This window comes from Psittacula echo, assembly GCF_963264785.1.
Source record: "Psittacula echo genome assembly, chromosome: 23".
Taxonomy (NCBI): Eukaryota; Metazoa; Chordata; class Aves; order Psittaciformes; family Psittacidae; genus Psittacula; species Psittacula echo.
In genome coordinates, this window is record NC_137748.1 from 3221139 (window position 1) to 3244136 (window position 22998).

Consider the following 22998-nt stretch of genomic DNA (forward strand, 5'->3'; position numbering starts at 1 on the left):
CTCCAGCGGTGCTGGGGTGCGCGGCAGCAGGTCCCGCTCGTGCCTGCACTGGGCTGGTCCCGGCTCGCCCCGGTTTCCTGCCGCGCCGACGGACGGGGCCGGGCTCGGGGCCGGTGCTGGGTGCCCGGGCTCATGAGCAGAGGGGTCCCGGCCGGTTCCTCCCCACGGGGTGGGAGGGAAGGACGGTGCTGGAGGAAACGGCTCCTCGGGAGGTTCCTGCCGCAGGAAGGGCCCTGCCCCGCGGCTCAGCCGGGACCTCGCCGCCGCCGCCGGATCCGGCACGGCCTCGCCGGGCAGGGGGATGGGACCCACGTTATGGGGGTCCCGGGGGAGCTGCCCTGGCCTGGGCTTTTCCCCCAGCTCCCCGGGAGTCCCAGTGGGGTCCCCGTGTTGGTGGGGGAGCCCCGAACCCTCCTGGGAGCCGGGTGGTGGCGGAAAGAACTGGAGATGCCAAGAACGGTGCGGAGAAGATGGGAAAATGGGGCAGGGAAACGGGGCAGGGAAACGGGGAATGGGGAAGTGGAACCGAGGCCAGGCCAGGAGCATGCGGATGTGCAGTGCCGCCATCCCCATCCCCATCCCCGCACCTCCGGGCTGGTGCCGCTTTGGCCCCGCTGCGGGACACGAACGCCAGAGATGCTTCACCCCTCCTTAAATAAACTTTAATTCTTTCTGGGGAAGGCTGAGAGGAAACCGAAACCTCCCCGAGGCTGAGGAGCTGCAGCCCTCGGCTCATCCCCCCTGCCCGAGGCCACGGGGATGGGGGAGATGGTGCAGGTCCCTGAAGGCACAAGTGTCACTTCACCCCCTCCCCGTGCGGCTGCCGTCACCCCCCGGCCCGGGCCGGCTCCCGCAGCCCCCCCGTACAAAAATACAGATTCTTCAGCACGGAACACCCTAAAAAACTAGAGATTCATCACTGCCCGTTATCCACCCCCGCTGGAATCCTCTGGGAAGCCGCGGGGTCTCCACTGAAGGGTGACTCGGAGCCCTCCCGAGCAGCACCGGGTTCCTGTGAGGGTGCACATGGACCTTTCCAGCCCCACTGCTCAGCGCTGGGGGGCAGGAGCAACCACACCACACGGTTCCCCATCCCCTGGCGCAGGACCCGCTCCCAGGTCTCCTCCCTGCAGCTCCTGTGGCCCCTTCCCAGCTGGATGAGACCCAGGGGCTGGATGAGATCGCGGCCAGCCCCTGGATGCTAAAGGCTCGGCTCCGCGCTGGGCTCTGCCTCCAGCTCCCGCTGGTACCTCCGCCGGCGCTCGCAGCGCGGGCACGACCTGGCGCTGGCCTGGCATTCCCGGTGGAAGACGGTTTTGCATTCGCTGCACCTGGGAGAAACCAGAGAGAAAAACCCCAGCTGTTGGTAACTGCAGAGGAAAGACCCGAACTGTCCCCATCAAACCAGGCCTGGGACACTGCATAGGCTTATAGAACTGTGGAACGGGTTGAGCTGAAGGGACCTGAAAGCTTCTCCAGCTCCAACCCCTGCCATGAGCAGGGACCCCTTCCACTGGAGCAGCTTGCTCCAAGCCCCTGTGTCCAACCTGGCCTTGAACACTGCCAGGGATGGGGCAGCCACAGCTTCTCTGGGCACCCTGGGCCAGCGCCTCAGCACCCTCACAGGGAAGAGCTTCTGCCTAAGAGCTCATCTCAGTCTCCCCTCTGGCAGGTTAAAGCCATTCCCCTTGGCCTGTCCCCACAGGCCCTTGCCCAAAGCCCCTCTCCAGGTTTGCAGCAGCCTCTTCAGGCACTGGAGCTGCTCTCAGGTCTCAGGGGGGGTCTCTCCAGAGAGGAGCAGAGGGGAGAATCCCTCCCTCAACTGCTGCTCATCCTCTGCGGCTGCAGCTCAAATCCCGCTCAGCACCTTCTCACTTCCCCCCCTGTGTTCACCAAGCACTCACGGAGCAGAGCGCTGGCAGGAGCCGGCTCCAGCTCACGATGAACTTGGCTGGCAGGAGCAGCAATCCTCGAGCTAAAGATCCTCCTCCTGCAAGCTGAGAGCAAAAGCTCAGCCCGGAAGCAGCACCGTGGGGAGCCGCCAGCGCTGCGGGTGCTGCACATCAAAGCGGGAGATGCTGAGCGAGGTTTGCACTTTGCCTTGGGAGCAGGCACAGCACAAGAGCGACGGCGCTCGGCTGAGACCCCAAACCCCGGAGAGAGCAGGGCTGGGACACGGCGCTGTGGGGCTCCTGTGCTCACCGGGGCCGGAGGGCAGCCAGGAGACCCCAACACATGGAGCAGGGACACCTTCCATGCCCGTGTTGCCCGAGGTGCAACCAGAATACTGCTGGGTTCCTTGCTTTCCCGAAGGATGAGTGGAGAGGGGAGTGTGTCCCAGTGGCAGGGGGGTGGAACTGGATCAGCTTCAAGGTCCCTTCAACCCAAACCTGTGATCCTATGAGGGTGCTGCCTGGCACCACGCGTTTTCCCAGTGGAATCTCTTTTCCCGTGGCTCCCGGATTAGCAGCAGTGTGGAGGGGAGGTGCAAAGCCATGGGGGGGATTCACCCTGCGTGTTGCTGAGCGAGCAGCATCTCCTGCCTCCTCCTGCCAGCGCAGGGGCTGCAGGAAGCGGCGGCTGCTGCTGGGAGCAGAGGGTTTATTGTCAGGAGGCGTTTGAGGCGCATCCTGCAGCGGGTGACAGCGTGACCCCGCAGCGGGCTGTGCCCCGGGCGGGCAGGGGGGCAGGAAGCTGGGTTGAGCTCGGTGAGGATGTTGGTTGAGCTGCTTTCCTGCCGCACAACCTCCTCCTCCAGAAGCAGAGATCAACAAGGTGCAGAGCCCAGCAGGACAGGGGCCGGCTGCTCCTGACAGAGCCCCTGTGCTGCTTCCCTAAGGGAAAACCGTTCCCACGGGGATGTTGTCCTTGGGAACAAGCACGATTCGATCCTGCCCAGCCACCCTGGGAATATTTGCAACCACGTAATGCACGGGGTGCCCGCAGATCCTGGTCTTGTTGGTATCTTCTGCAGGTTCTGGATGTTATTGCCAGGCAAAGCAAGACCACGCAGAAAGCACCAGCCTGTGAAACTTCTCTGTCACTGAGTGTGGATCTCTCTCCACTTACAATGGATCAAGCTCCTGGCCTGGAAGGGTTTGGTATTATTTCTTTAGGAAAACCCTGACAGTGGGATAACCCCCCCCCCCAGTCTGATCCTAACGTCTGCCCAGCGGCTGAACCCCACTGCAGGCAGGGGGGGGTTTAACCTGCCAGAGGGGAGACTGAGATGAGCTCTTAGGCAGAAGCTCTTCCCTGTGAGGGTGCTGAGGTGCTGGCACAGGGTGCTCAGAGAAGCTGTGGCTGCCCCATCCCTGGCAGTGTTCAAGGCCAGGTTGGACACAGGGGCTTGGAGCAAGCTGCTCCAGTGGAAGGGGTCCCTGCCCGCGGCAGGGGTTGGAACTGGATGAGCTTTAAAGTTCCTTCAAGCCTGCCTTTGCAGGCTGACAGCAAGGTGCTGGGTGGCTCTGCCATGTTCAATCTGCAAAACCACCTCACTTGGTGACATCTTGGCTCTGTGAGGATGGTCTTCTCCTGCCCCAAAGAGCCCTGTTTGGGTTCAGATCATCTTGGGGCTGATGGGTACCACGAGGATGCACAACCAGCTCAGAGCTATTTCTAGGCCACCCTGAGACTGTGTGTCCCTAAAAGGGCTCCAGCGATGGTCCAGGCTCCTGGGAAGAGGCAGGGCACAAGCTCGGGGGTGGCCTTGCAGCAGGGGTGGTGATAGAGATGTCACTGACCTGGTGGTAGTGTCAAACTCAAAGGGGAAGATGATGTCGCTGCTGTTGCAGAGCTGGCAGATGAAGCCGCGCTGGGTGCACAGGTCGCAGTTGTAGACGTGGTGAGAAGCGAACTGCAGCAGAGACTGCAGGAAGGTCTCAAAGACACCATCAGCTATCTGTGGAGCAGAGACAGCTCAGGCACTCGTGCAGTGCCTCCTGGTGGGTTTACACCACACAAACCCCACGTCACATCCATCCTTTGCGCTGCCACGTGAAGACAAGCTCCAGAAACAACCCATACCCCATGTGCCTGGGTTGCAGTGGAGAATCAGCGCAAACCCCAACTCCCCATCACCTCCAGCATTATTTGCAGCAGCCACAGGTTTGTTTGGAGCGGTGCTAGCAGCAATGTTGGCTTAAACAGAGGTGAAACAATTCATCCTGTGTCATCTCTGTAGCTCTCGGAGCTGAAGAAGCACCATGCTCAATGCAGCATCTCCATGAATAAAACCTGGGATGTTTTCACCAGCAAACCCCCTGTGACCACGCAGAGCTCTCACCTGCCTTAGGTCAGCGACGCTGTATTTGTGGGGATACTCCAAGAGGTAGTGCCTGTGATCAAGCCTGCAAAAGAAGAGAGGAAGGAGGTAGATGGTTTCCACCACATCTCCAATACGCTTTGGAACAAGGAGAAGCCTGGATGATGCAGACTCTTGAAGAACATCACCACAGATGTTCACATCGTGCCCCACATCCCAAATCCTGCTGCCGGGAATCGTGTGAGAGCATTTCAAAGGGGGGGGGAAAGAAAAGAGAATCAGTATCTCATCTGTTTTCCCAGGTGTTTCCTGTCCAACCAGAAGCAGCTCACTCAGGAAGGTGTTTCCTGAGTCACATCTCAATGTGTCAACAGATGGAGAACTCCTTAGAGCAGACGACACGGAGTTAAAATCCAGCCCATGCCTTGGCTCTCTGCCCACAGTGAGGGATGAGGGGGACCATCGGGGTGCAAAGAGGGGGACACAGGAGGAATATCACCCAGAAAGGGCCCTCACCGCTTGCTCAGCTCCTTCAGGGCCCCGCTGCGGCACATGATGAGATAATCCCCCAGCAGCTTCAGCTGCTCCCTGCTTCGGAGGATCCGTCCCATCCTCTCCACGTGGTCGTAGAGGCTCTCGTTGACCAACTTCAGGTCGATCAGCGGCTGGTTACGGATCTGGCTGAGGAACTTGAACGCCTGCTGGCAAACCTGGGGCAGAGAGAGGCAAGAGGTGGGCACGCACCCAGGAGCAGCCCAGGAGGCTCGGGGGAAGGTCCAAGGTGGACATCTCCACCTCTGCTGCTGGTGGAAACATTCGGATGGACCTTCAGGAAGCGCAGGCAGACGCAGGAGCGTTCCCCTGCTCCGTGCACTGACTGAGCCCAGACTCACCCCTCGCTTTGCCAGGTCCCAGTTGTGGATGAGGCGTGAAGGAATCACTGTCTCCTCGTCCCGGTGGCAACTGTCGCAATAGTAGAGACCGGAGAAGGCGCAGAGCTTGGGCTTGGCGAAGGAGAAGCCGATCTGCCTGGAGCAGCCTGCAGGGAGCAGGGAATGAGAGGGGACCTGTGCTGCCCTAGGAGCCTGTTCCCATCGCTGCCAGGCTGGGGGGAAAAGCTTATGGGAGGGTGGAATTGAACAAGAAAGCTTTTGGAAGGGTTGGAGATCTGCTAAAGCACTTCAGTGAGAAGGCCCCAGGCCCTTCCCTGTGGATTTAAGACCACAGTGATGCAACGAGACCCACTTCACTTTTTCTCCATTAAAACGGAGTCTGGACTATCCCTAAATCCACTTTTATCCTTTAAGTGGTTCAATTGTTTGATTTTTTTTTTTAAGGAAAAGAGAATATCCCAGTGTTTTCCCTTTAAGGAAAAGGAAATATCCCAGTGCTTTAGGGAAGAACCGATGCCCCACCTGCCTGCCCCATCCCCTTCACCAGTAGCTTTGCCCTGTTTTGCCTTCACTCAGCCCTTTTCTTTCCTGCTGTCACACCACCGGGTACCAAACCCAGGTCTGCCAGGGATGAGGTCAGGATGGATTAATCAACAACCAACCACTTTTATTACTGCAGTGGGTAAGCCAGGAGGAATCCAGCTCGGCTTTGCCACCCCATCATTTGCACACTGGGGTGGCTGGAGTGCTTCCTCCCCAAGATCATAATCACGGGCTTGATCTTTGAAGGCTTTTAATGCTTCTTAAGCCCTGCCATGGAAGGAAACCTGCCCCAGGCTGGGAGGGGAAAGCCGGGCAGGCAGAGACCTCCAAGAAAACCCACACGTAAAAGCTGGGAATTCGTCTTTCCAGCTTGCTGCTTCCATCTGTTGGTAGGTAGAAGATGCAGGACAGAGCCTGGAGGGCAGGGTAAAACTAAATACAGTGGAAAATACATATATATCTGAGAAGAAGAGAGATTAAAAGGAAACAAACACCTGCTGGAGGGTACAAGAAATACAATTGATGCAGGAGAGAGACCTGAGCTTAATTAACTTCCCAAGGTAAAGAGCAAACGGTACCTCCCAGAGAGGTCAGTGAGTGGTGTCCCATGAGCCCAGCATCGCCCGGGTGCTGGGAGGGGTTAGTGGGAGGTGAAAGGAATGTTTTGCCAAACCAGCTCGTCACACCCATCGCAATGCTCACTCCTGTGCTGCCTTACTGGAAAAACAGCATTTGTTCTTGAGTGCACTTTCCCTGCAGGTTGGAGAGTCCTGGGCCTCCCGGTCCACCTAAGGCTGCTTTCAAACCAAGACCTCCCCTGGCTATACCATAAGCATCTTAGAGCCCCATTGGACCTGTGTTGGGGTTGCAGCTTGGGGGGACTCACCCTGAGGACCCAAACCCCCAGAAGTGCCACTGAGTGGGGACGTGGTGCTCCGGTGCCTCATGGGGTTTGGATGGAGGAGCCAGCAGCTGGCCTGCAAGGGGCTGGCATGGCCCAGGACACCCTAACTCGACGTCACCTTGTTAAACTGAATGAACTCAGCATTATCCCTGAGAAGATGGGGCTGCCCATGGCAAGGCCAGGCTGGACGGGGCTTGGAGCAAGCTGCTCTAGTGGAAGGTGTCCCTGCCCATGGCAGGGGGTTGGAATTGGATGAGCTTCAAGGTCTTTTCCAAGCCAAACCGTTCTATGATTCTATGAAGATGGAGCTGGGTTTCTGGACGACCCAACATATACCTGCACAGATGAAGCTCTGAGAGTCCAGGCCCTTCTCCATGGGGATGGCCACCAGGTATTGCAACAAGAAGCCGTTTTCCTTCACGATGTTCTTCAGGACAACCTGGGAGTGCCCGTCCAAGCTGCCCCCCAGCGTCAGAGCCTCCTCTGCACTCTCCAGGTAGGACATGAGCACCGCTCGGACCAGCTCCCTCCAGGAGGCTGCTTCTTCTGCGTTCTCAGCCTGCAGCTTCAGGACAGCTTTGGAGGTGATCACCTTGAAGAAGGCGGGTCCCCCGAGGCTTGTGTCTGGCAGGATGTCCTGGATGGTCTCTATGCCATAACTGTTGCTTAAAATTTTGTCATTGTTCCTGATTTTAAAGCACTTTAAAGTTTCTAGGGACAGGGAAAAAATAAAAGGGACCCAGGTTTTGTCCACGTCCACGTACAGAACAGCCTCTTTTATTGCATCCAGCTCCGGTTCATGAGCTGGAGTCCAGTCAAAGCTGTTCCCAGGCACGTCACCGTACTGGAGCAGAGCAGTGGAGTCGCTCTGGATGGGTTGGCCTTCACCAGCCTCTTCTAGGTACTCCAGTGTCTCCCACTGCTCCTCCTCCAGCTGAGGCCGGCACTTGTGCAGCGCCTCGCGGATCCTGTCCAACCAGTCCTCAGCCTCGTCTCGAGAAGGAGCTCGGAGGCAGAGCTTCTTCCCTAGGAACACCAGCTCGAACCGCCCGTCCGAGTGCGTCAGCGCCAGCGCCTCGCACCGCAGCAGGGAGTAGCTCTCGACACAGATACGGTCCTCGTGGTCCAGCAGGAGCCGAAGCTCCAGCGGCGACAGCTCGCAGGAGAACTCCTTCCATATCCCCATGGCTCCTCTCCGCTCCAGGGTGCCCAGCTTCAGGAGCCCTCGGAAGGGGTTGGAAAGCCCTGGGGCAAAAGCAGATGTCTCGGGTTAGCCAGTAAAGGGGAAGCCAGTGGAGAGGGAAAAGCCAATGGGCTGCTCGCAGTGAGCAACCAGAGGCATCACAGCTTTGAGAGCCGGTCCTGGTGGGTGACGGGATGGGACAGGAGTTTACAGGACCTTGGTCTCCATCATCTGTCCACATATATTTGGGTACTGAGGCTTAGAACAAGTGGGATGGCATAAAGGAATGCCTTGGCAGTGCTGGGGTAAGGGTTGGACTTGACGAGCTTAAAGGGCTTTTCCAACCTGGTTGATTCTATGGTTCTACGACCCTACTGCTGCTATCAGCGCAGCAGCAAACAGCTGCCTCCCAGGCAGCCCGTCACCCCCCAGCCCCTCAGCACTGCCCCTTGCAGAGGCTCCCTGTAAGTCCACGAGGGGAGGGCAGCCCGTACCCATCTGCCTGCGGTGCACCACGCTGAAGCCCTTTTGCTCCCGTTCAGGTGACGCTTTGGGCTTCCCGCTCTCCCAGGACGGCACTGACAGCCTTTCCAAGTCAAGGGCACTGATGAGTCCTGGGGCAGGACCCTCCCCAGCCCCTTCTGGGCCGAAGCCGTTGGTGTTGGCTGTGGTTTCGTTGCTGTCTCCAGGGGAAGGTCGGTAGAAATCATCCTCCGAGATCCAGCTCTTCCTTTTCTAGTTAAAAACAAACCCCCGAATTAATGATCAAACTTATGGACCATAGCATCATAGAATAGTTAGGGTTGGGAAGGACCTTAAGATCATCCAGTTCCAACCCCCCTGCCATGGGCAGGGGCACCCCACACTAAACCATGGCACCCAAGGCCTCATCCAACCTGGCCTTGAACACCGCCAAGGATGGAGCATTCACAACCTCCCTGGGCAACCCATTCCAGTGCCTCACCACCCTCTCAGTAAAGAATTTCTTCCTTAGATCCAATCTGAACTTCCCCTGTTTCAGTCTGAACCCGTTACCCCTTGTCCTGTCACTACAGTCCCCGATGAAGAGTCCATCCCCAGCATCCTTGTAGGCCCCTTCAGACACTGGAAGCTGCTCTGAGGTCTCCACGCAGCTTCTCTTCCCCAGGCTGAACAGCCCCAACTTTCTCAGCCTGTCTCCATACGGGAGGTGCTCCAGTCCCTGCTCATCCTCGTGGCCTCCTCTGGACTTGTTCCAACAGCTCCATGTCCTTTTGATGTTGAGGACACCAGAACTGCACACAATGCTCCAAGTGAGGTCTCACAAGAGCAGAGTAGAGGGGCAGGATCACCTCCTTCGCCCTGCTGGTCACGCTCCTCTTGATGCAGCCCAGGATACGGTTGCTTTCTGGTCTGCGAGCACACACTGCAGCCGGCTCATGTTCATTTTCTCATCGACCAACACCCCCAAGTCCTTCTCTGCAGGGCTGCTCTGAATCTCTTCTCTTCACCATCCTGTGCCCCTCCAACATCCACCCCACAGTGACCCCTCCTTGGGACTGTGCTGGCAGCTGGCAAATACTGGGCTCACATACTGGTGGGATGAACGAAGTGAGGGTGGGAACTTGATGACCTTGAAGGTTCCTTCTGACCCAAACCATTCCATGGTTCTGGGATAAGGTCCCTGAACAAGCACCAGGAGCAAAAGGAGCATAAAAAGGAGCAGCTTCCTTAGACCCAGGGCATCCCTTCCAGGGCTGCATCCCACCAGGAACATCCTCTCAATTACCCTGCCTGGCTCTCCAAGAGCCCTGTACTCTGAATGACAAACTAAATGAGAGCAGAGGAGCTGCCACCTCCCTGCAGCGAGGAGCACGGCTGGCTCGTGCTGCAGCTCCCGGAGCAGGAATGCAGGTTGCCCCGTGAGTCATGCGGAAGCAGGGGGGAATTTCCTGTTGACACTGTATGTTATACATCGATTAGGTCAAACTGGCCCAGTGCCACAAGGAAGCAGCGGAAATGGGATAACTGGGAGGCAGCTGAAAGGAGCAGAGACCAAAAAGAGAAACTGTTTTGTGGGCAGGGGGAGGTCTGAAGTATATCCTAACCTTGCCAGGATGGAAATGATGGGAACCAGGATGGAAAAGTCAGTAACAAATGAGACAGAGGACAGAGCTGTTCAAAGAGTTTCCTAAAAGCAAAAGCAAGTGCATCAACTCCTCAGCAGCAGCAAGGGAAATCCACTGCTGTTCCTGCTGGCCTAAGCACCAGGGAATGCCTTCTTGCTCTGGGAAGAGTCTGGAGAGACCAGCGCTTCCTCAGGACCTGTCACAAGTTTTCTTTCCCTTTTCCATTATCTCCCTTCTATTTTTCCATTATATATATGCCCTCGTGAGACCCCACCTGCAGCACTGTGTGCAGCTGAGGTGTCCCCAACATAAGAAGGACATGGAGCTGTTGGAGAAAGTCCAGAAGAGGCCACGAGGATGATCAGGGAGATGGATGAGCTTTAAGGTCTCTTCCAACCCAAACCAGCCTGGGATTCTGTGACTCTATCTACTGCTCAGGAAGCATAAGCCCAAGGAGATGGATAGCAAGTGAGCTGCAGCACCTACCGGACAACCCAGCAGAGGGGAAAGGAGGTATTCGGCTGTTGGGCTGCACGCAGCCTGGTTCACTTCACTGCTGCTCTCCGTGCTGCTCCTGCCTGCCTCTCCTCTGCCGGGCCTCGCACGCCGCGCGGCCGGAACAGCGGCTGCCTGCGCTCCGTCTCCATCCCCATCACTGGTCCCAGCAGAGCCGGGGCTGCCTGCGCCGGGGGGTGGCTGCTGGTGAGTTCCATGGGGCACTGCCAGAGGGGGGGGTGACGTGGCCGTGGGGCAGGCGGGTGGCTGTGGGGAGCAGCCCAGCACGCTGGGGAGCAGCCGTCCCTCCGGGGCTCCCTGGCTCGGCTTGGCTTTGCCGAACTCGGACAGCACCCTGGGAACACGGAAAAGTGATGAGGGTGAACACAGCCACAGCAACCAGAACCTACACATCACAGAGCGACTGCAAATCATAACCCCCAACAAAGGGCTCAGCATCACAGCTCCTCTCCTGTGCTCTGGCAGCACCATGTGGCTGCAAAAACACCCCCCTGGCAACGACAGTGCCAACAGGAGATGTGTGATTTGTGCTGCACAGAGCAGGGCGCCTGCCTGCAAGGATGCATTTCCTAACTACACGTTCCTGGGGTTTAATTTGCTGCTGATGGACATCTCCTAATGGAGGGAGAGCGCTGAGTGCTCCCCACACCCCCAGCTACACACACAGCTCCTGGACACGGACCCAGCCATGGGTCTGTGCCAGTTTCCCTAACTGTTAACAAGCAATTCCGAGTGGAGCCCGGCCAGAGATGCTGTTCCCATGCCCCTGCTTCACCACCAGCCTGGGAGAATCAAAGCAGCCCCAAATGATGTCTTTCCATCACGAGTTCAATCCAGTCAAGGCAGGTTCTTTCAGGATGATCCTAAGATGTAAAATCCTACAGGTAATGATGCTGTTCTTGATGAGGAAGAAGAGACTTAAAATCCCCTTGAAGACCCTTATTGGGAAGAGGGTGCCTTTGCCAACCAGCACCAGGCTCCTTCAGAGCCAGGTTTTAAAGGTGGCAGGGAAAATATTTCCTGATTACTCAGAGTTTATATAACCCCTGGAATTCTTTGTGCCGGGTGCTTGGCACAAATAGATCATGACGATGACAAACTAACAGCCTCCCTCCTCTAAATCATCCACTGAAGCTGCAAATTACAGCCCTTTCCTGTCACCAAACTCATTTCTTCCTCCCTGCAGAAAGCCCCAGAGCATCCCCCAGTGTACGCCAGGGAGATGGGACATTCCTGAGACCGGGGAGCAGCATTCCTCTGATGTTTCTGCCTTGGTAAAGAGGAAAGACACACACTTCAGTGGCCAGGAGCTCACCTGCCGGGGCAGCAGGTTCCAGCAGCACGTGCTGAGTGGTTCTCTTTACCTTTCAGGCTTTTCCCAGGAGGAACCATTATAGAATCCCAGCCTGGTCTGAGTTGGAAGGGACCTTAAAGCTCCTCCAGCTCCAAGCCCTGCCACGGGCAGGGACCCCTTCCACTGGAGCAGCTTGCTCCAAGCCCCTGTGTCCAACCTGGCCTTGAACACTGCCAGGGATGGGGCAGCCACAGCTTCTCTGGGCACCCTGGGCCAGCGCCTCAGCACCCTCACAGGGAAGAGCTTCTGCCTAAGAGCTCAGCTCAGCCTCCCGTTTCAGTTTGAACCCATCACCCCTTGTCCTGTCACTACAGTCCCTGATGAAGAGCCCCTCTCCAGCATCCCTGTAGCCCCCTTCAGACACTGGAAGCTGCTCTGAGGTCTCCACACAGCTTCTCTTCTCTAGGCTGAACAGCCCCAGTGTTCTCAGCCTGGCCCCACACGGGAGATGCTCCAGGCCCCTAAAATACGGGTTCTTAAATAAAACCAGGGGAGAAACCCTTCCTGCCTAAGAGCCCAGGAGAGGGTTAAGAATCCCTCTGAAGAGGAGATGCGGGGGAACACTCACTCCTGCAGCGACCGGTCCAGGTCCTCAGCAGTGGCCGTGCCCAGGTCGGAGTCACAGGACAGAGGCTCCTCGCCCCGCTCGGGGCTGCGGGCGCAGTGGGCTGGGAGGATGCTGTCGGAGCCCAGGCTGGAGGAGAGCTGGGATGAGCTGGTGGTGTTGAGGCTCAACGAGGACGACGTGAGCTTGATTTTGCTGCTGGCTTTGCTGATGGGGAGGACAGAGGGTTGGATCTCGATCTCATCCGAGCCCGATGAGTGGGAGATGGAACCCAGCGATGCTTTTCTGTGGGGTTCGGATGTTGAGGACGTGAGGGGCTCCAGCAGCTCCGAAACAGGACACAGACCCGACAGGGACAGAGGGGTGATAGTCCACTCGTTCAGAACTGCTGATTTATAGGAGAGCTCGAAGGTTAAGGATGTTAAACCTTGCAAGTAGCAAAGGAGAAACTCACACTCTTCAGCATCTAAGAGCAGAGCAGTGCTTTGGTAGTATTCAGGCAGTGGGGACTTCTCCTGCAGCAGCAGCTTCAAGTAACACTCCATGAGGCCATCGTTGAGAGCCAGCCGCAGCCAGGCTCGGCAGCGCCCCACGTCCGTGTTGATAAAAATGAGTTGTTCCAACTCAGAGATGATATTTCTAGGGAAAAGGGAGAAAAGGAACAGAACAGGATGTGAGCAGCTCTGGTTTCGGTCTATCATGGGGTGCAGGAGGGGCAGATCTCCCATCAGGAACTGCCCATCCTGCTCTGCTATGGGGTGTTTATGAGTTGGAACAAGTCTGTGGAAAATCTCTTTCCTTCATGGAAAACATGGTTCTCCACACAGGAAAAAGAGCTTCTGAATCACAGAACGGTTAGGCTTGAAAGGACCTTAAAATCATCTAGTTCCAAAGCCAAGTATATTGGTAACGACCCCAGGCACCCCTGGGGTACCTCTGGGGGCTTTTCCTCTCTCAGGCTGAAGGCGTCTCCCTGAACCAAGGATGCAGACGGGGAAATTCCCGCTGTCCCTGCACACTGGTGGGGCTTGCTCTGGCTGGATACTCGTGGTGACAAAGCCCCACTTCACATGTGGCAGCCCAAAAAACCCCTAACCAGGTCAGGGTGAGCTCACGCATCCTCAACCTCCACAGTTCAGCCACTCTCCCCTACAATCCAACAGCAACACCACACTCCCCAATCCTCCCTGGTCCCAGATGCCTCCAAAGCCAGCACAAAAGTATGGGGATTATTTTTTTAATCTGTCTCTCAAGAAAGAGGAGGAAAAAACCTTCAAAGGGCACAAAAATAGCCACAAAAATATCCCCGCAGCGCGTGGAAGAGTTATTTTCATCCACTCGTCTATAATTTATGAGTCGGTGATGAAGTTGGATGAGGCTTTCAAAACTCTCTGTGTGTGGGCTCGTCTTTACCGTGGGAGGACTCTGCTTAGGGAGTGGCTCGGAAAACCCCCACCAAATGATAGGCACCGAGGTGAGATCTCCTCAAAGGCTGGCTGGGACATGGGGACATGGAGGACAACCATCCCCGGAGAGAGACCAGACCCTGCGCTGTGCATCTCATAACCCACTGCTGCTGTCACCAGGTCCCACTGGGGACACTGAGTTCCCTACACAGCCTGGCACCCCAAAATAAGGCAGAAAAGGGTGCCCAGCCCGGCATCATCGTGATGCCAAGACACCCTGGGAGAGCATCTGACGGGACTGAGCACACGGGATGGGTAGACATGTATCTTTCCATCGAGCCATCCTCCTGTTTGCCATTCCCTGAATGCTGTGGCTTTTGCACCAAGGAGAGGGGACAAACCTGAGAGCACAAACCCTGTTTGGGCAGGGATGGGCACTCACCGGTGGGTGATGCTCTTCAGAAGACCCCAGAAGACTGGCTGGGGAAGCGGTGCCCGACTCCCTGTTTTCTTCCCTTTCCCCCCGCTCTCTGTCTTGATGTGCTTTTCCTTCAGACCGTGCACAAAGACAGCTTCCAGAGCACTGCAGAGGGTGTTGGCATTCCCATCATCACTGGTTACAACAGCATCTGAGGTCACGTACTGCTTCTGCAGCGCCTTGATGGCGTTCACCAGCTGCTTCTTGATCAGCTGCAAAACAGGAGGTACATGCTTGGCTTAAAAAAAGGAAGTATTAGGGAAGGTTTCATATAAAAAGGCCTGCAAAACCACAAGGCTTATCCAAAATGAGGCACCATGTGACTGTTAGGGAGGACCACAACTGAACTGCTCCAGCTGGGGACTCGCCTCGTGGCATCACAGTTCATCTGGCTTTAGTTTGTACTCAAATGAGCCATTGGTGCAACTGTAGCTGGTGGCTTGGAGCCGGTGGGCTTGCTGGGGTTGCCTTTAGAGTGTGGGATGCTTCCCCTGCAGACACCAAATTGCTGAAGAGTCATCGAATCCCAGCCTGGTTTGGGTTGGAAGGGACCTTAAAGCTCCCCCAGCTCCAACCCCTGCCATGGCCAGGGACCCCTTCCACTGGAGCAGCTTGCTCCAAGCCCCTGTGTCCAACCTGGCCTTGAACACTGCCAGGGATGGGGCAGCCACAGCTTCTCTGGGATAGGGAGAAACTGGCTCCTTCCATACACTTGCTCAGGGGAAGCACAGATTAAACAAGCCCGGGTGAGAAAACAGAAACCAAAAGGAGGAAGCAAAGGCTGGGATAGGACTTGAACTCATGCAGATCAGCCCAAGCAGCACGTGATGCTCTAACAAGTCCCATGGGCAGGAATCACAGCCATCGATCCCACCAGTGCTCTGAGCAGCTTGGCTGTGCCCATCAACCCCCTGGTGCTACTGGGGACAGGCCCCCCCCAAAAGATGCTTTTGGGAAGATGGCAGGGGTTTAGCTGCTGCCTTCAGAGAGGCTTTTGAAGCTGGGACATGGGAATTTTCCCTTCCAGCAGCTCTGCCTCCCCCTGTCTCGCACCAGGCAGAGCAAGCGCAGGGAGTTTCACAATCTGATGCTGGTGGAGAGGGTTCTCTCCCCAGCGCAGCTGAGCCCGGGTGTCTCAACCAGCGTCACTGACAAGGAAAGTTGCAATTCCCAGCAGGCATTTGGCAAACACTGCAAATCCAGCCAGGATCCCATGGACAATCCACATTTCAGCCCCCCCCCCGCAGCATTCCACGCGCCTGGGGCAGAGCAGAGCTGTGACTCGAGCCTGGCTTGGCTGCACAAACCCGGGTTCCATTTCCAGCCCAGGGTATTTGTTGCTTTCCCAGCAGCTGTAGCTCAAGGAGAACAGAAGGGAGAACACGCACCTTGTCCCTGCTCGCATCGGGGATGCCCCTTGGAGCAGGGGCTGTTTGCCAGGCACCCCCCAGCTCTGCTGCCAGCACCAGCCAGCCTCCTGCAAGCAGCAAACGTGGGCTCCCAGGGTTAAAGAGTGCCCCTGCTTTCATCTGCTGCAGGAATTAACTCTGCTGGGGGTGAAGGCAACACCCGGGGAGAACTTGGCTCCTGAAACCTGTTCAGGCTCCCAGGGCTGGGGAAGGAAACGCCAGACACAGAGAGCAGCATCGCTGCTTCACCCAGGCACCAGCACTGAGCGCTTCCCCCGGCCCTCACCGGGTCCTGCCATGAGGAGCGAAGCCCAAGGCAGAGCCTGCTGTGGTTTAACTCGTGGCTGCCCTATTTCTTTAACCCTCCCACCAGACAAACCACCACGGATCCTCTCTCCTGCAAAGCAGGAGCCACCTTTGCCCATAGAACCCATCCCGATCCCAGCTGGCAGCACCCACAGGTCCCACCACGACCCTGCTGGTAACTGGAGTCTCACTGGCGACGCACTGGCGCTGTGTGGGAGCGCTGCGGTCTCTCACTCACCTGTATGGCTTCCTTGGGGTCATCAGTGTGGCTCGAATGCATCTCAGCTGCTGCCGCTCCCCGTGCCGGGCGCTGCCTTCACATGTCACCTTTGGGACAAGGAGGAGGAACGTTTGAGCACCCCTCTGGTTGACACCTCCCTCGCCTGCCCCACAGGAGGCACGGATCCTGCACCGAGGCGTTTTGCAAGCGCTCACAGCCAGGATGCTGCTGGGACCCAGCCACTTCCAACCACACTGAAACACACCACGCTTCCCCACGACCAGGAAGGGGCCAGGCAAAACACAGCATGGCCAGGAGACCAAGAGGGAGTAAATTATCCCCTGGAAGCTGCCTGCAGCAGCCCTCGACCTGGGGGAGATGCCAGGGCAGTCAAGCAAGCAGTGATGCACACAGGGCCATGGTTTCCCTTCTGTTTCTACACCTCCCGCAATGAGCAGGCGCCACCAAGGGAACCAAAACAGGCATTTAGCAACTGAGCCTGTATGACAGCACTTAAACCCCATGGGAATGGCATGAAGGTGGCCTGGACAGAGGCTGTCACTGCCCAGCAGACCCTGGGCAGAGGTGACAGCAGCTCAGCTCTCTGGAAGTCGCGAGACTGACGCTGCTGCTGAAGGCAGCTGGGATGGACCCAGGGTGAGACTGAGGGTGCTGAGGCGCTGGCCCAGGGTGCCCAGAGAAGCTGTGGCTGCCCCATCCCTGGCAGTGTTCAAGGCCAGGTTGGACACAGGGGCTTGGAGCAAGCTGCTCCAGTGGAAGGGGTCCCTGCCCGTGGCAGGGGTTGGAGCTGGAGGAGCTTTAAGGTCCCTTCCAGCACAAACCAGGCTGGGATTCTGTGACCCTCTTGGAGGTGCCCAGGTGCTCATCCCACAGCACAGAGCTGTCCGGGAAGACAGGAAGGAAGGATGCAGGCTCCCCATCAGGTTTCCAGTCACTCCATTCAGAGGCAGATAAACCCCAACATCACCCCATTCCCATGGGCTGTTCTGCTGCAGCTGGGTTTGGTGGGAAAGAGAACAAAACCAGTGTCTTCCTGGGAAACCATGGCAGACCCAGAGCCATGCTTCAGGGTGACAGCAGACAAGGGACCTTTGACTTCTGCCTTCTGGAGCCCTGCCCTGTTCTTCAGAGCAAACCCAAGCTGTGCCTGGAGGCCCTGTGAGCAAAGCACGGGGGTGTCAGTGCGGTGCTGGGTGCACGGCTGCATCCCTGCTCCAATACAGCGTGTTCTGGGGCTGAACAGGGTCCAAGAGCTGCTCTGGCACCCTGCAGCGTTCTGAGGGTGTGCGAGGCTGGGGAAGGAATTGACTCCCTTCAGTTGGAGCCCTTTGCCATTCAAATGGGGAAGGAGATGCCCAGCAGTTACCGCAGGGTCTGGGGGTGACATCAACACTTCCAGGTGTCCCTTGGAGGTGACACTTGTGTTTCCAAGCCAACACATCGGGCCTGAAGCTTTCCCCACATTGGAGCTGACGCCTCAACCTGCCCCTCTCCCTGCCCCACGAGCGGCCGAAGCAGGGCACAAACACAACCACAGAGCAGCTCCCATATGGCCACAGCCGGTCCCGAAGGCAGCAGCAGTGCTCCCAGTCCAGAGCCGGAGCATCCCGCGCATGCCCCGCACCAGCCGGTCCTGCTGGGAGCAGCAGGTCAAGAGCTCTGCGAGGACAAACCCCGATGGATCCCCCGTGTTCCCAGAGTTCACAGACAAGCTCCTATGAAAGGAAACTCTTTTCACCAGGACTCATCATGAGATTTCCTCTCTTTGGGTTGCGACACAGGAATGGGGAGCACAGCGGTTACAGGAGTGGCTCAGGGGCTCGAGGAGCCGCTGGGGGCTTCAGGGGACATGCAAGTGACTGGATGAGCTTTAAGGTCCTTCCTACCCAAACCACTTGTGGCTTTCCTAACACCCACCGCCTCCACCATGGGACTCTCCACTCCCACCACGACCAGTCCAACCAGTTTGTCCCAGCATCGCGAATCCACACGGCACCACTCCCGCTGGGACAGCATTTTCCTGAATAACAAGGGCGAGGAACCAGCTCTGAGGTGGATTTCAGCCATCCCAAGGCTGGTGGGACACAAGGAATGGCACCAGCAGTGCCGGCGCCTCAACCGGAGTGCTCCAGAGCACTTCCAGCACACCCTGGAAAGCCCCGGCTGCTCCTGGTGATCTGGGACAGAAAAGGGACGGGATGGATGCGCCAATGCCCATGCAAGCACAGCCACAGGAGGAAAAGCCCCACGTCCCTTCCCAGCAGTCACCACCCCAGAGGCTGCGCAGGCAGAGCCAACAGCTCAAGTGAAGCCAAGAGAAACCGGCAGCAAACCGGAGCAGTTCGACCTACCGGGGAGCAGAGGCAGTGGAGCGAGAGCAGGGCTGCTCCCAACAGCCCGGTCCTTTGGGAGGGGATTGCAGGAACGAGGCCTCGTGTCAGGAGGGGCAGAGACCCCGTCCTGGCTCCTCGCAGTCCCCACAGCACCACTGAGCTATGAATAAGCAGCAGGTCAGTGCTCGTGCTCTGCCAATGGAAAACACCGGCCCACGATGGCAGGAGCCAGTGACTCAAGGCCTGGACGCGGAGCCAGTCATTTGCCAAGCACGAGAAGTGCACCAGTCACCCTCTGCCCCAGGGAATGAGGGACTGGATGGCATCCTGAGTCCAAAGGCCGGCACTGGCACAATCCTCTCCTCCTACCCAGCTTCTGCCTCCCCCTCCTGAGCCCATGCACACCCAGCCACGCTTAAATACAGACTGACTCCAAGCAGGAGCAGCCTGGGAGCAGGAAAACCAGCTGGCACGGCCAGGGGATTGCCTTGCTGTGGGGTAAAACCTCTTGGATATCATCCAGCGAGGGTCAGGGCAGGCTCAGAGCAGCGGCAGGGCCCCCTCAGTCCAACACCAGCTCCTCCTCTGCACCCAGCCATGACTCCCACCACCGGAATGCTGGCATCGGGCGAGGGATGGGGACCAACGCACCACCCGCTTCCCCACGGGAGCACCTCCCTGCTGTTGACCGACCTGATGGTGGATGGAGAAGAGCCTCTGCCAATGAACCCCAGCAAGGTGTCACCCCACAGCACCACGGACAGGAGCAGGCGGGGAGGAAAAGCAGCCGCCGAGCCCCCAAGGGCAGGATTTGGTTGCTCAGACACAGGGGAAGGAGGGTTTGTGCCAGGCCCCGATGTGCTGGTGAGGCTGGGGCTGAGCTTCCCCAGCGCCGCAGCCGAGCGCTGTGCCCCCCCCGGTGCGCTGCTGCGAGCTGTTCCCGTGTTTATATCCCCAGCTTCCGCGTGGCTTCGGGTGCCCAGCGCTGGCGCTTCCCGGTTGATTCTGTGGCCATTTGACACGGTGGGAACTCGCATCCCTCGACGGCGGAACCGGGGGGCTCTGGAAGCAACAAGAACCGGGTGTTTCACCTCTCTGCTTCTGGACACAAGAACCACCTTGAGCTTGTTTGAAGCTGCTCATTTTAAGTGAGGAAGCGCGACGTATTGGGAACACCATGAACAAGAACCCAGAGGAAGCGGGAGGGATCCCCCTGGTGCTGGGATCTCCGGGATCGGGTCTGTGGGGAGGAACCATGTGGAGAGGTTCCTGGTGTCAGCACTGGAGGGAGCAGGTGGAGGACCAGCCTCCATCAACACCCCCGGGGCCCCCTGCAAAGGAGCATCTGACCCACAGCGTGGGCACCCCACACCTTGGGGGGCTCAGGGTGGGACTGAGGCTGCCGGCAGGGCAGGGCTGCCCCATGCGTGTGGGGCCCGGCTGGCGGGGGCACGCACGGATGGGGCTCCACGGACCCCTGCCTGCCCCCCCAAGCCCTCTGTGTCCCTGCCTGCCCCACAGCGCCCCGAGCCCCCGCCTGCCCCCCCAGACCCCACCGCGCTGCGTCCCTGCCTGCCCCGCGGCAGCCCCCGCTCACCGGCTCCACGCCTCCGCCGGGGCACCCGGAAGTACCGGCCTCGCCGGGAGAGCGCACGCCCCGCCCCTCCTGACGTCACCGCGCAGACGGGGAGAGGCCCCGGGCCGCGGGCGCGCCGTGCTCTGCGCGACGGGGTAGAGGTACCTGCACGCGTGTACACACGTGTAAGTACATGTACACACATGTACACACGTGTAAGCACATGTACACACGTGTAAGCACATGTACACACATGTACACACGTGTAAGCACATGTACACACATGTAAGCACATGTACACACATGTACACACGTGTAAGCACATGTACACACGTGTAAGCACATGTACACACATGTAAGCACATGTACACACATGTACACACGTGTAAGCACATGTACACACGTGTAATCACATGTACACACATGTAAGCACATGTACACCCGTGTAAGCACATGTACACACATGTACACACGTGTAAGCACATGTACACACATGTAAGCACATGTACACCCGTGTAAGCACATGTACACACATGTACACACGTGTAAGCACATGTACACACGTGTTAAGCACATGTACACACATGTACACACGTGTAAGCACATGTACACACATGTACACACGTGTAAGCAAATGTACACACGTGTTAAGCACATGTACACACATGTACACACGTGTAAGCACATGTACACACATGTACACACGTGTAAGCACATGTACATATGTGTAAGCACATGTACACATGTACACACGTGTTAAGCACATGTACTCACATGTACACACGTGTTAAGCACATGTACACACGTGTAAGCACATGTACACGCATGTACACACGTGTAAGCACATGTACACACGTGTAAGCACATGTACACACATGTACACACGTGTAAGCACATGTACACACGTGTAAGCACATGTACACACATGTACACACGTGTAAGCACATGTACACACGTGTAAGTACATGTACACACATGTACACACGTGTTAAGCACATGTACACACGTGTAAGCACATGTACACACGTGTTAAGCACATGTACACACATGTACACACATGTACACACGTGTTAAGCACATGTACACACGTGTTAAGCACATGTACACACGTGTAAGCACATGTACACACGTGTTAAGCACATGTACACACATGTACACATGTGTAAGCACATGTACATATGTGTAAGCACATGTACACATGTACACACGTGTTAAGCACATGTACTCACATGTACACACGTGTTAAGAACATGTACACACGTGTAAGCACATGTACACGCATGTACACACGTGTAAGCACATGTACACATGTGTAAGCACATGTACACATGTACACACGTGTTAAGCACATGTACACACATGTACACCCGTGTAAGCACATGTACACACATGTACACACGTGTAAGCACATGCACACATGTGTAAGCACATGTACACATGTACACACGTGTTAAGCACATGTACACACATGTACACACGTGTAAGCACATATACACACATGTACACACGTGTAAGCACATGTACACATGTGTAAGCACATGTACACATGTACACACGTGTTAAGCACATGTACACACATGTACACACGTGTAAGCACATGTAGACACATGTACACACGTGTAAGCACATGTAGACACATGTACACACGTGTAAGCACATGTACACACGTGTTAAGCACATGTACACACATGTACACCCGTGTAAGCACATGTACACACATGTACACACGTGTTAAGCACATGTACACACATGTACACACGTGTAAGCACATATACACACATGTACACCCGTGTAAGCACATGTACACACGTGTTAAGCATATGTACACACATGTACACACGTGTAAGCACATCTACACAAGTGTAAGCACATGTACACACGTGTAAGCACATGTACACATGTGTACACACGTGTAAGCACATGTACACACATGTAAGCACATGTACACACGTGTAAGCACATGTACACACGTGTAAGCACATGTACACACATGTACACACGTGTAAGCACATGTACACACGTGTTAAGCACATGTACACACGTGTAAGCACAGGTACACACATGTACACAAACAGGGCAATGCTCTTCTCCAGCAGTTCCCAGCCCTGCCCAGAGCCCCCCCGTCTCCTCCAGCACTGAAGGAGTTCATCCTTTGCTTCTCATCCCTCTGCTCCCGCTTGTTTCCAGGCGCTTTCAGGACCTGCGGCCCAAGTGGTACAGGAGGCGCAGGGACACAGACAGGGACGAGGATGAGGTAAGGGCAGGAGCAGGCACCAGCTCCATCCGTCTGTGCGCTCCCTGCCCTGTGCCTGCTTCTCACCGCTCCAATCCCCGCCCCACAGGAGGCGGCCCTGGCTCAGCCCAGCGCTGGGGAGCAGTCAGGCTTGTACGAGGTGGTCGTCAACCAACCGTGAGTGTGAGGGTGGCGATGCCGGCCCCGCGGTCAGTTCATGCAGTTCCAACCCCCTCCGCAGTGGCTGTTACGGCCTTGCTGTCCCTTCAGTGATGCCAGGTCCAAGTCAAGCTTTCCCAGTGAGGACGCATCATTAGGGGACGAGCCAATTTCCCTGTGCAGGTGTGTGCACACGGGCAGATGATGCTGTGCACGCGTGTGCAGGTGATGCTGTGCATGCCCATGCAGGTGATGCTGTGCACGCATGTGCAGGTGATGCTGTGCATGCCCATGCAGGTGATGCTGTGCACGCATGTGCAGGTGATGCTGTGCATGCCCATGCAGGTGATGCTGTGCACGCATGTGCAGGTGATGCTGTGCATGCCCATGCAGGTGATGCTGTGCACGCATGTGCAGGTGATGCTGTGCACGCATGTGCAGGTGATGCTGTGCATGCCCATGCAGGTGATGCTGTGCACGCATGTGCAGGTGATGCTGTGCATGCCTGTGCAGATGATGCTGTGCAC

General features: G+C 56.9%; 1 protein-coding gene across 2 annotated transcripts; it reads right to left on the reverse strand.

Annotated features, from left to right (window-relative positions):
• Positions 1-895: 895 nt before the first annotated feature.
• On the reverse strand, positions 896-19642 carry PLEKHM1 (pleckstrin homology and RUN domain containing M1). 2 transcript variants are annotated; one of them, XM_080633546.1, is made up of 13 exons: positions 19197-19642; positions 18522-18663; positions 16168-16256; positions 14179-14426; positions 12334-12969; positions 10382-10745; positions 8282-8522; positions 6941-7849; positions 5158-5303; positions 4781-4974; positions 4286-4349; positions 3744-3901; positions 896-1331 (listed from the first exon to the last, which is right to left on the reverse strand). In XM_080633546.1, exons 3-13 carry the CDS (start codon positions 16207-16209, stop codon positions 1202-1204), a joined length of 3132 nt encoding a protein of 1043 aa, XP_080489672.1. In that variant the 5' UTR covers positions 16210-16256; positions 18522-18663; positions 19197-19642; the 3' UTR covers positions 896-1201. The 2 variants fall into 2 exon arrangements, with proteins under 2 accessions (XP_080489672.1, XP_080489671.1); XM_080633545.1 differs by lacking the exon at positions 18522-18663.
• Positions 19643-22998: the final 3356 nt, after the last annotated feature.

What these genes read in the sequence shown, in the direction of transcription:
- PLEKHM1 (XM_080633545.1), bottom strand. Translation starts at nt 16,209, where the DNA reads ATGCATTCGAGCCACACTGATGACCCCAAGGAAGCCATACAG. An exon ending in GGTGCACCGCAGGCAGATGG is followed by an intron (nt 7,850 to 8,281) that starts GTACGGGCTGCC and finishes CTTTTGCCCCAG; the next exon opens with GGCTTTCCAACCCCTTCCGA. An exon ending in GAGTTTGACACTACCACCAG is followed by an intron (nt 1,332 to 3,743) that starts GTCAGTGACATC and finishes GGTTTCTCCCAG; the next exon opens with GTGCAGCGAATGCAAAACCG.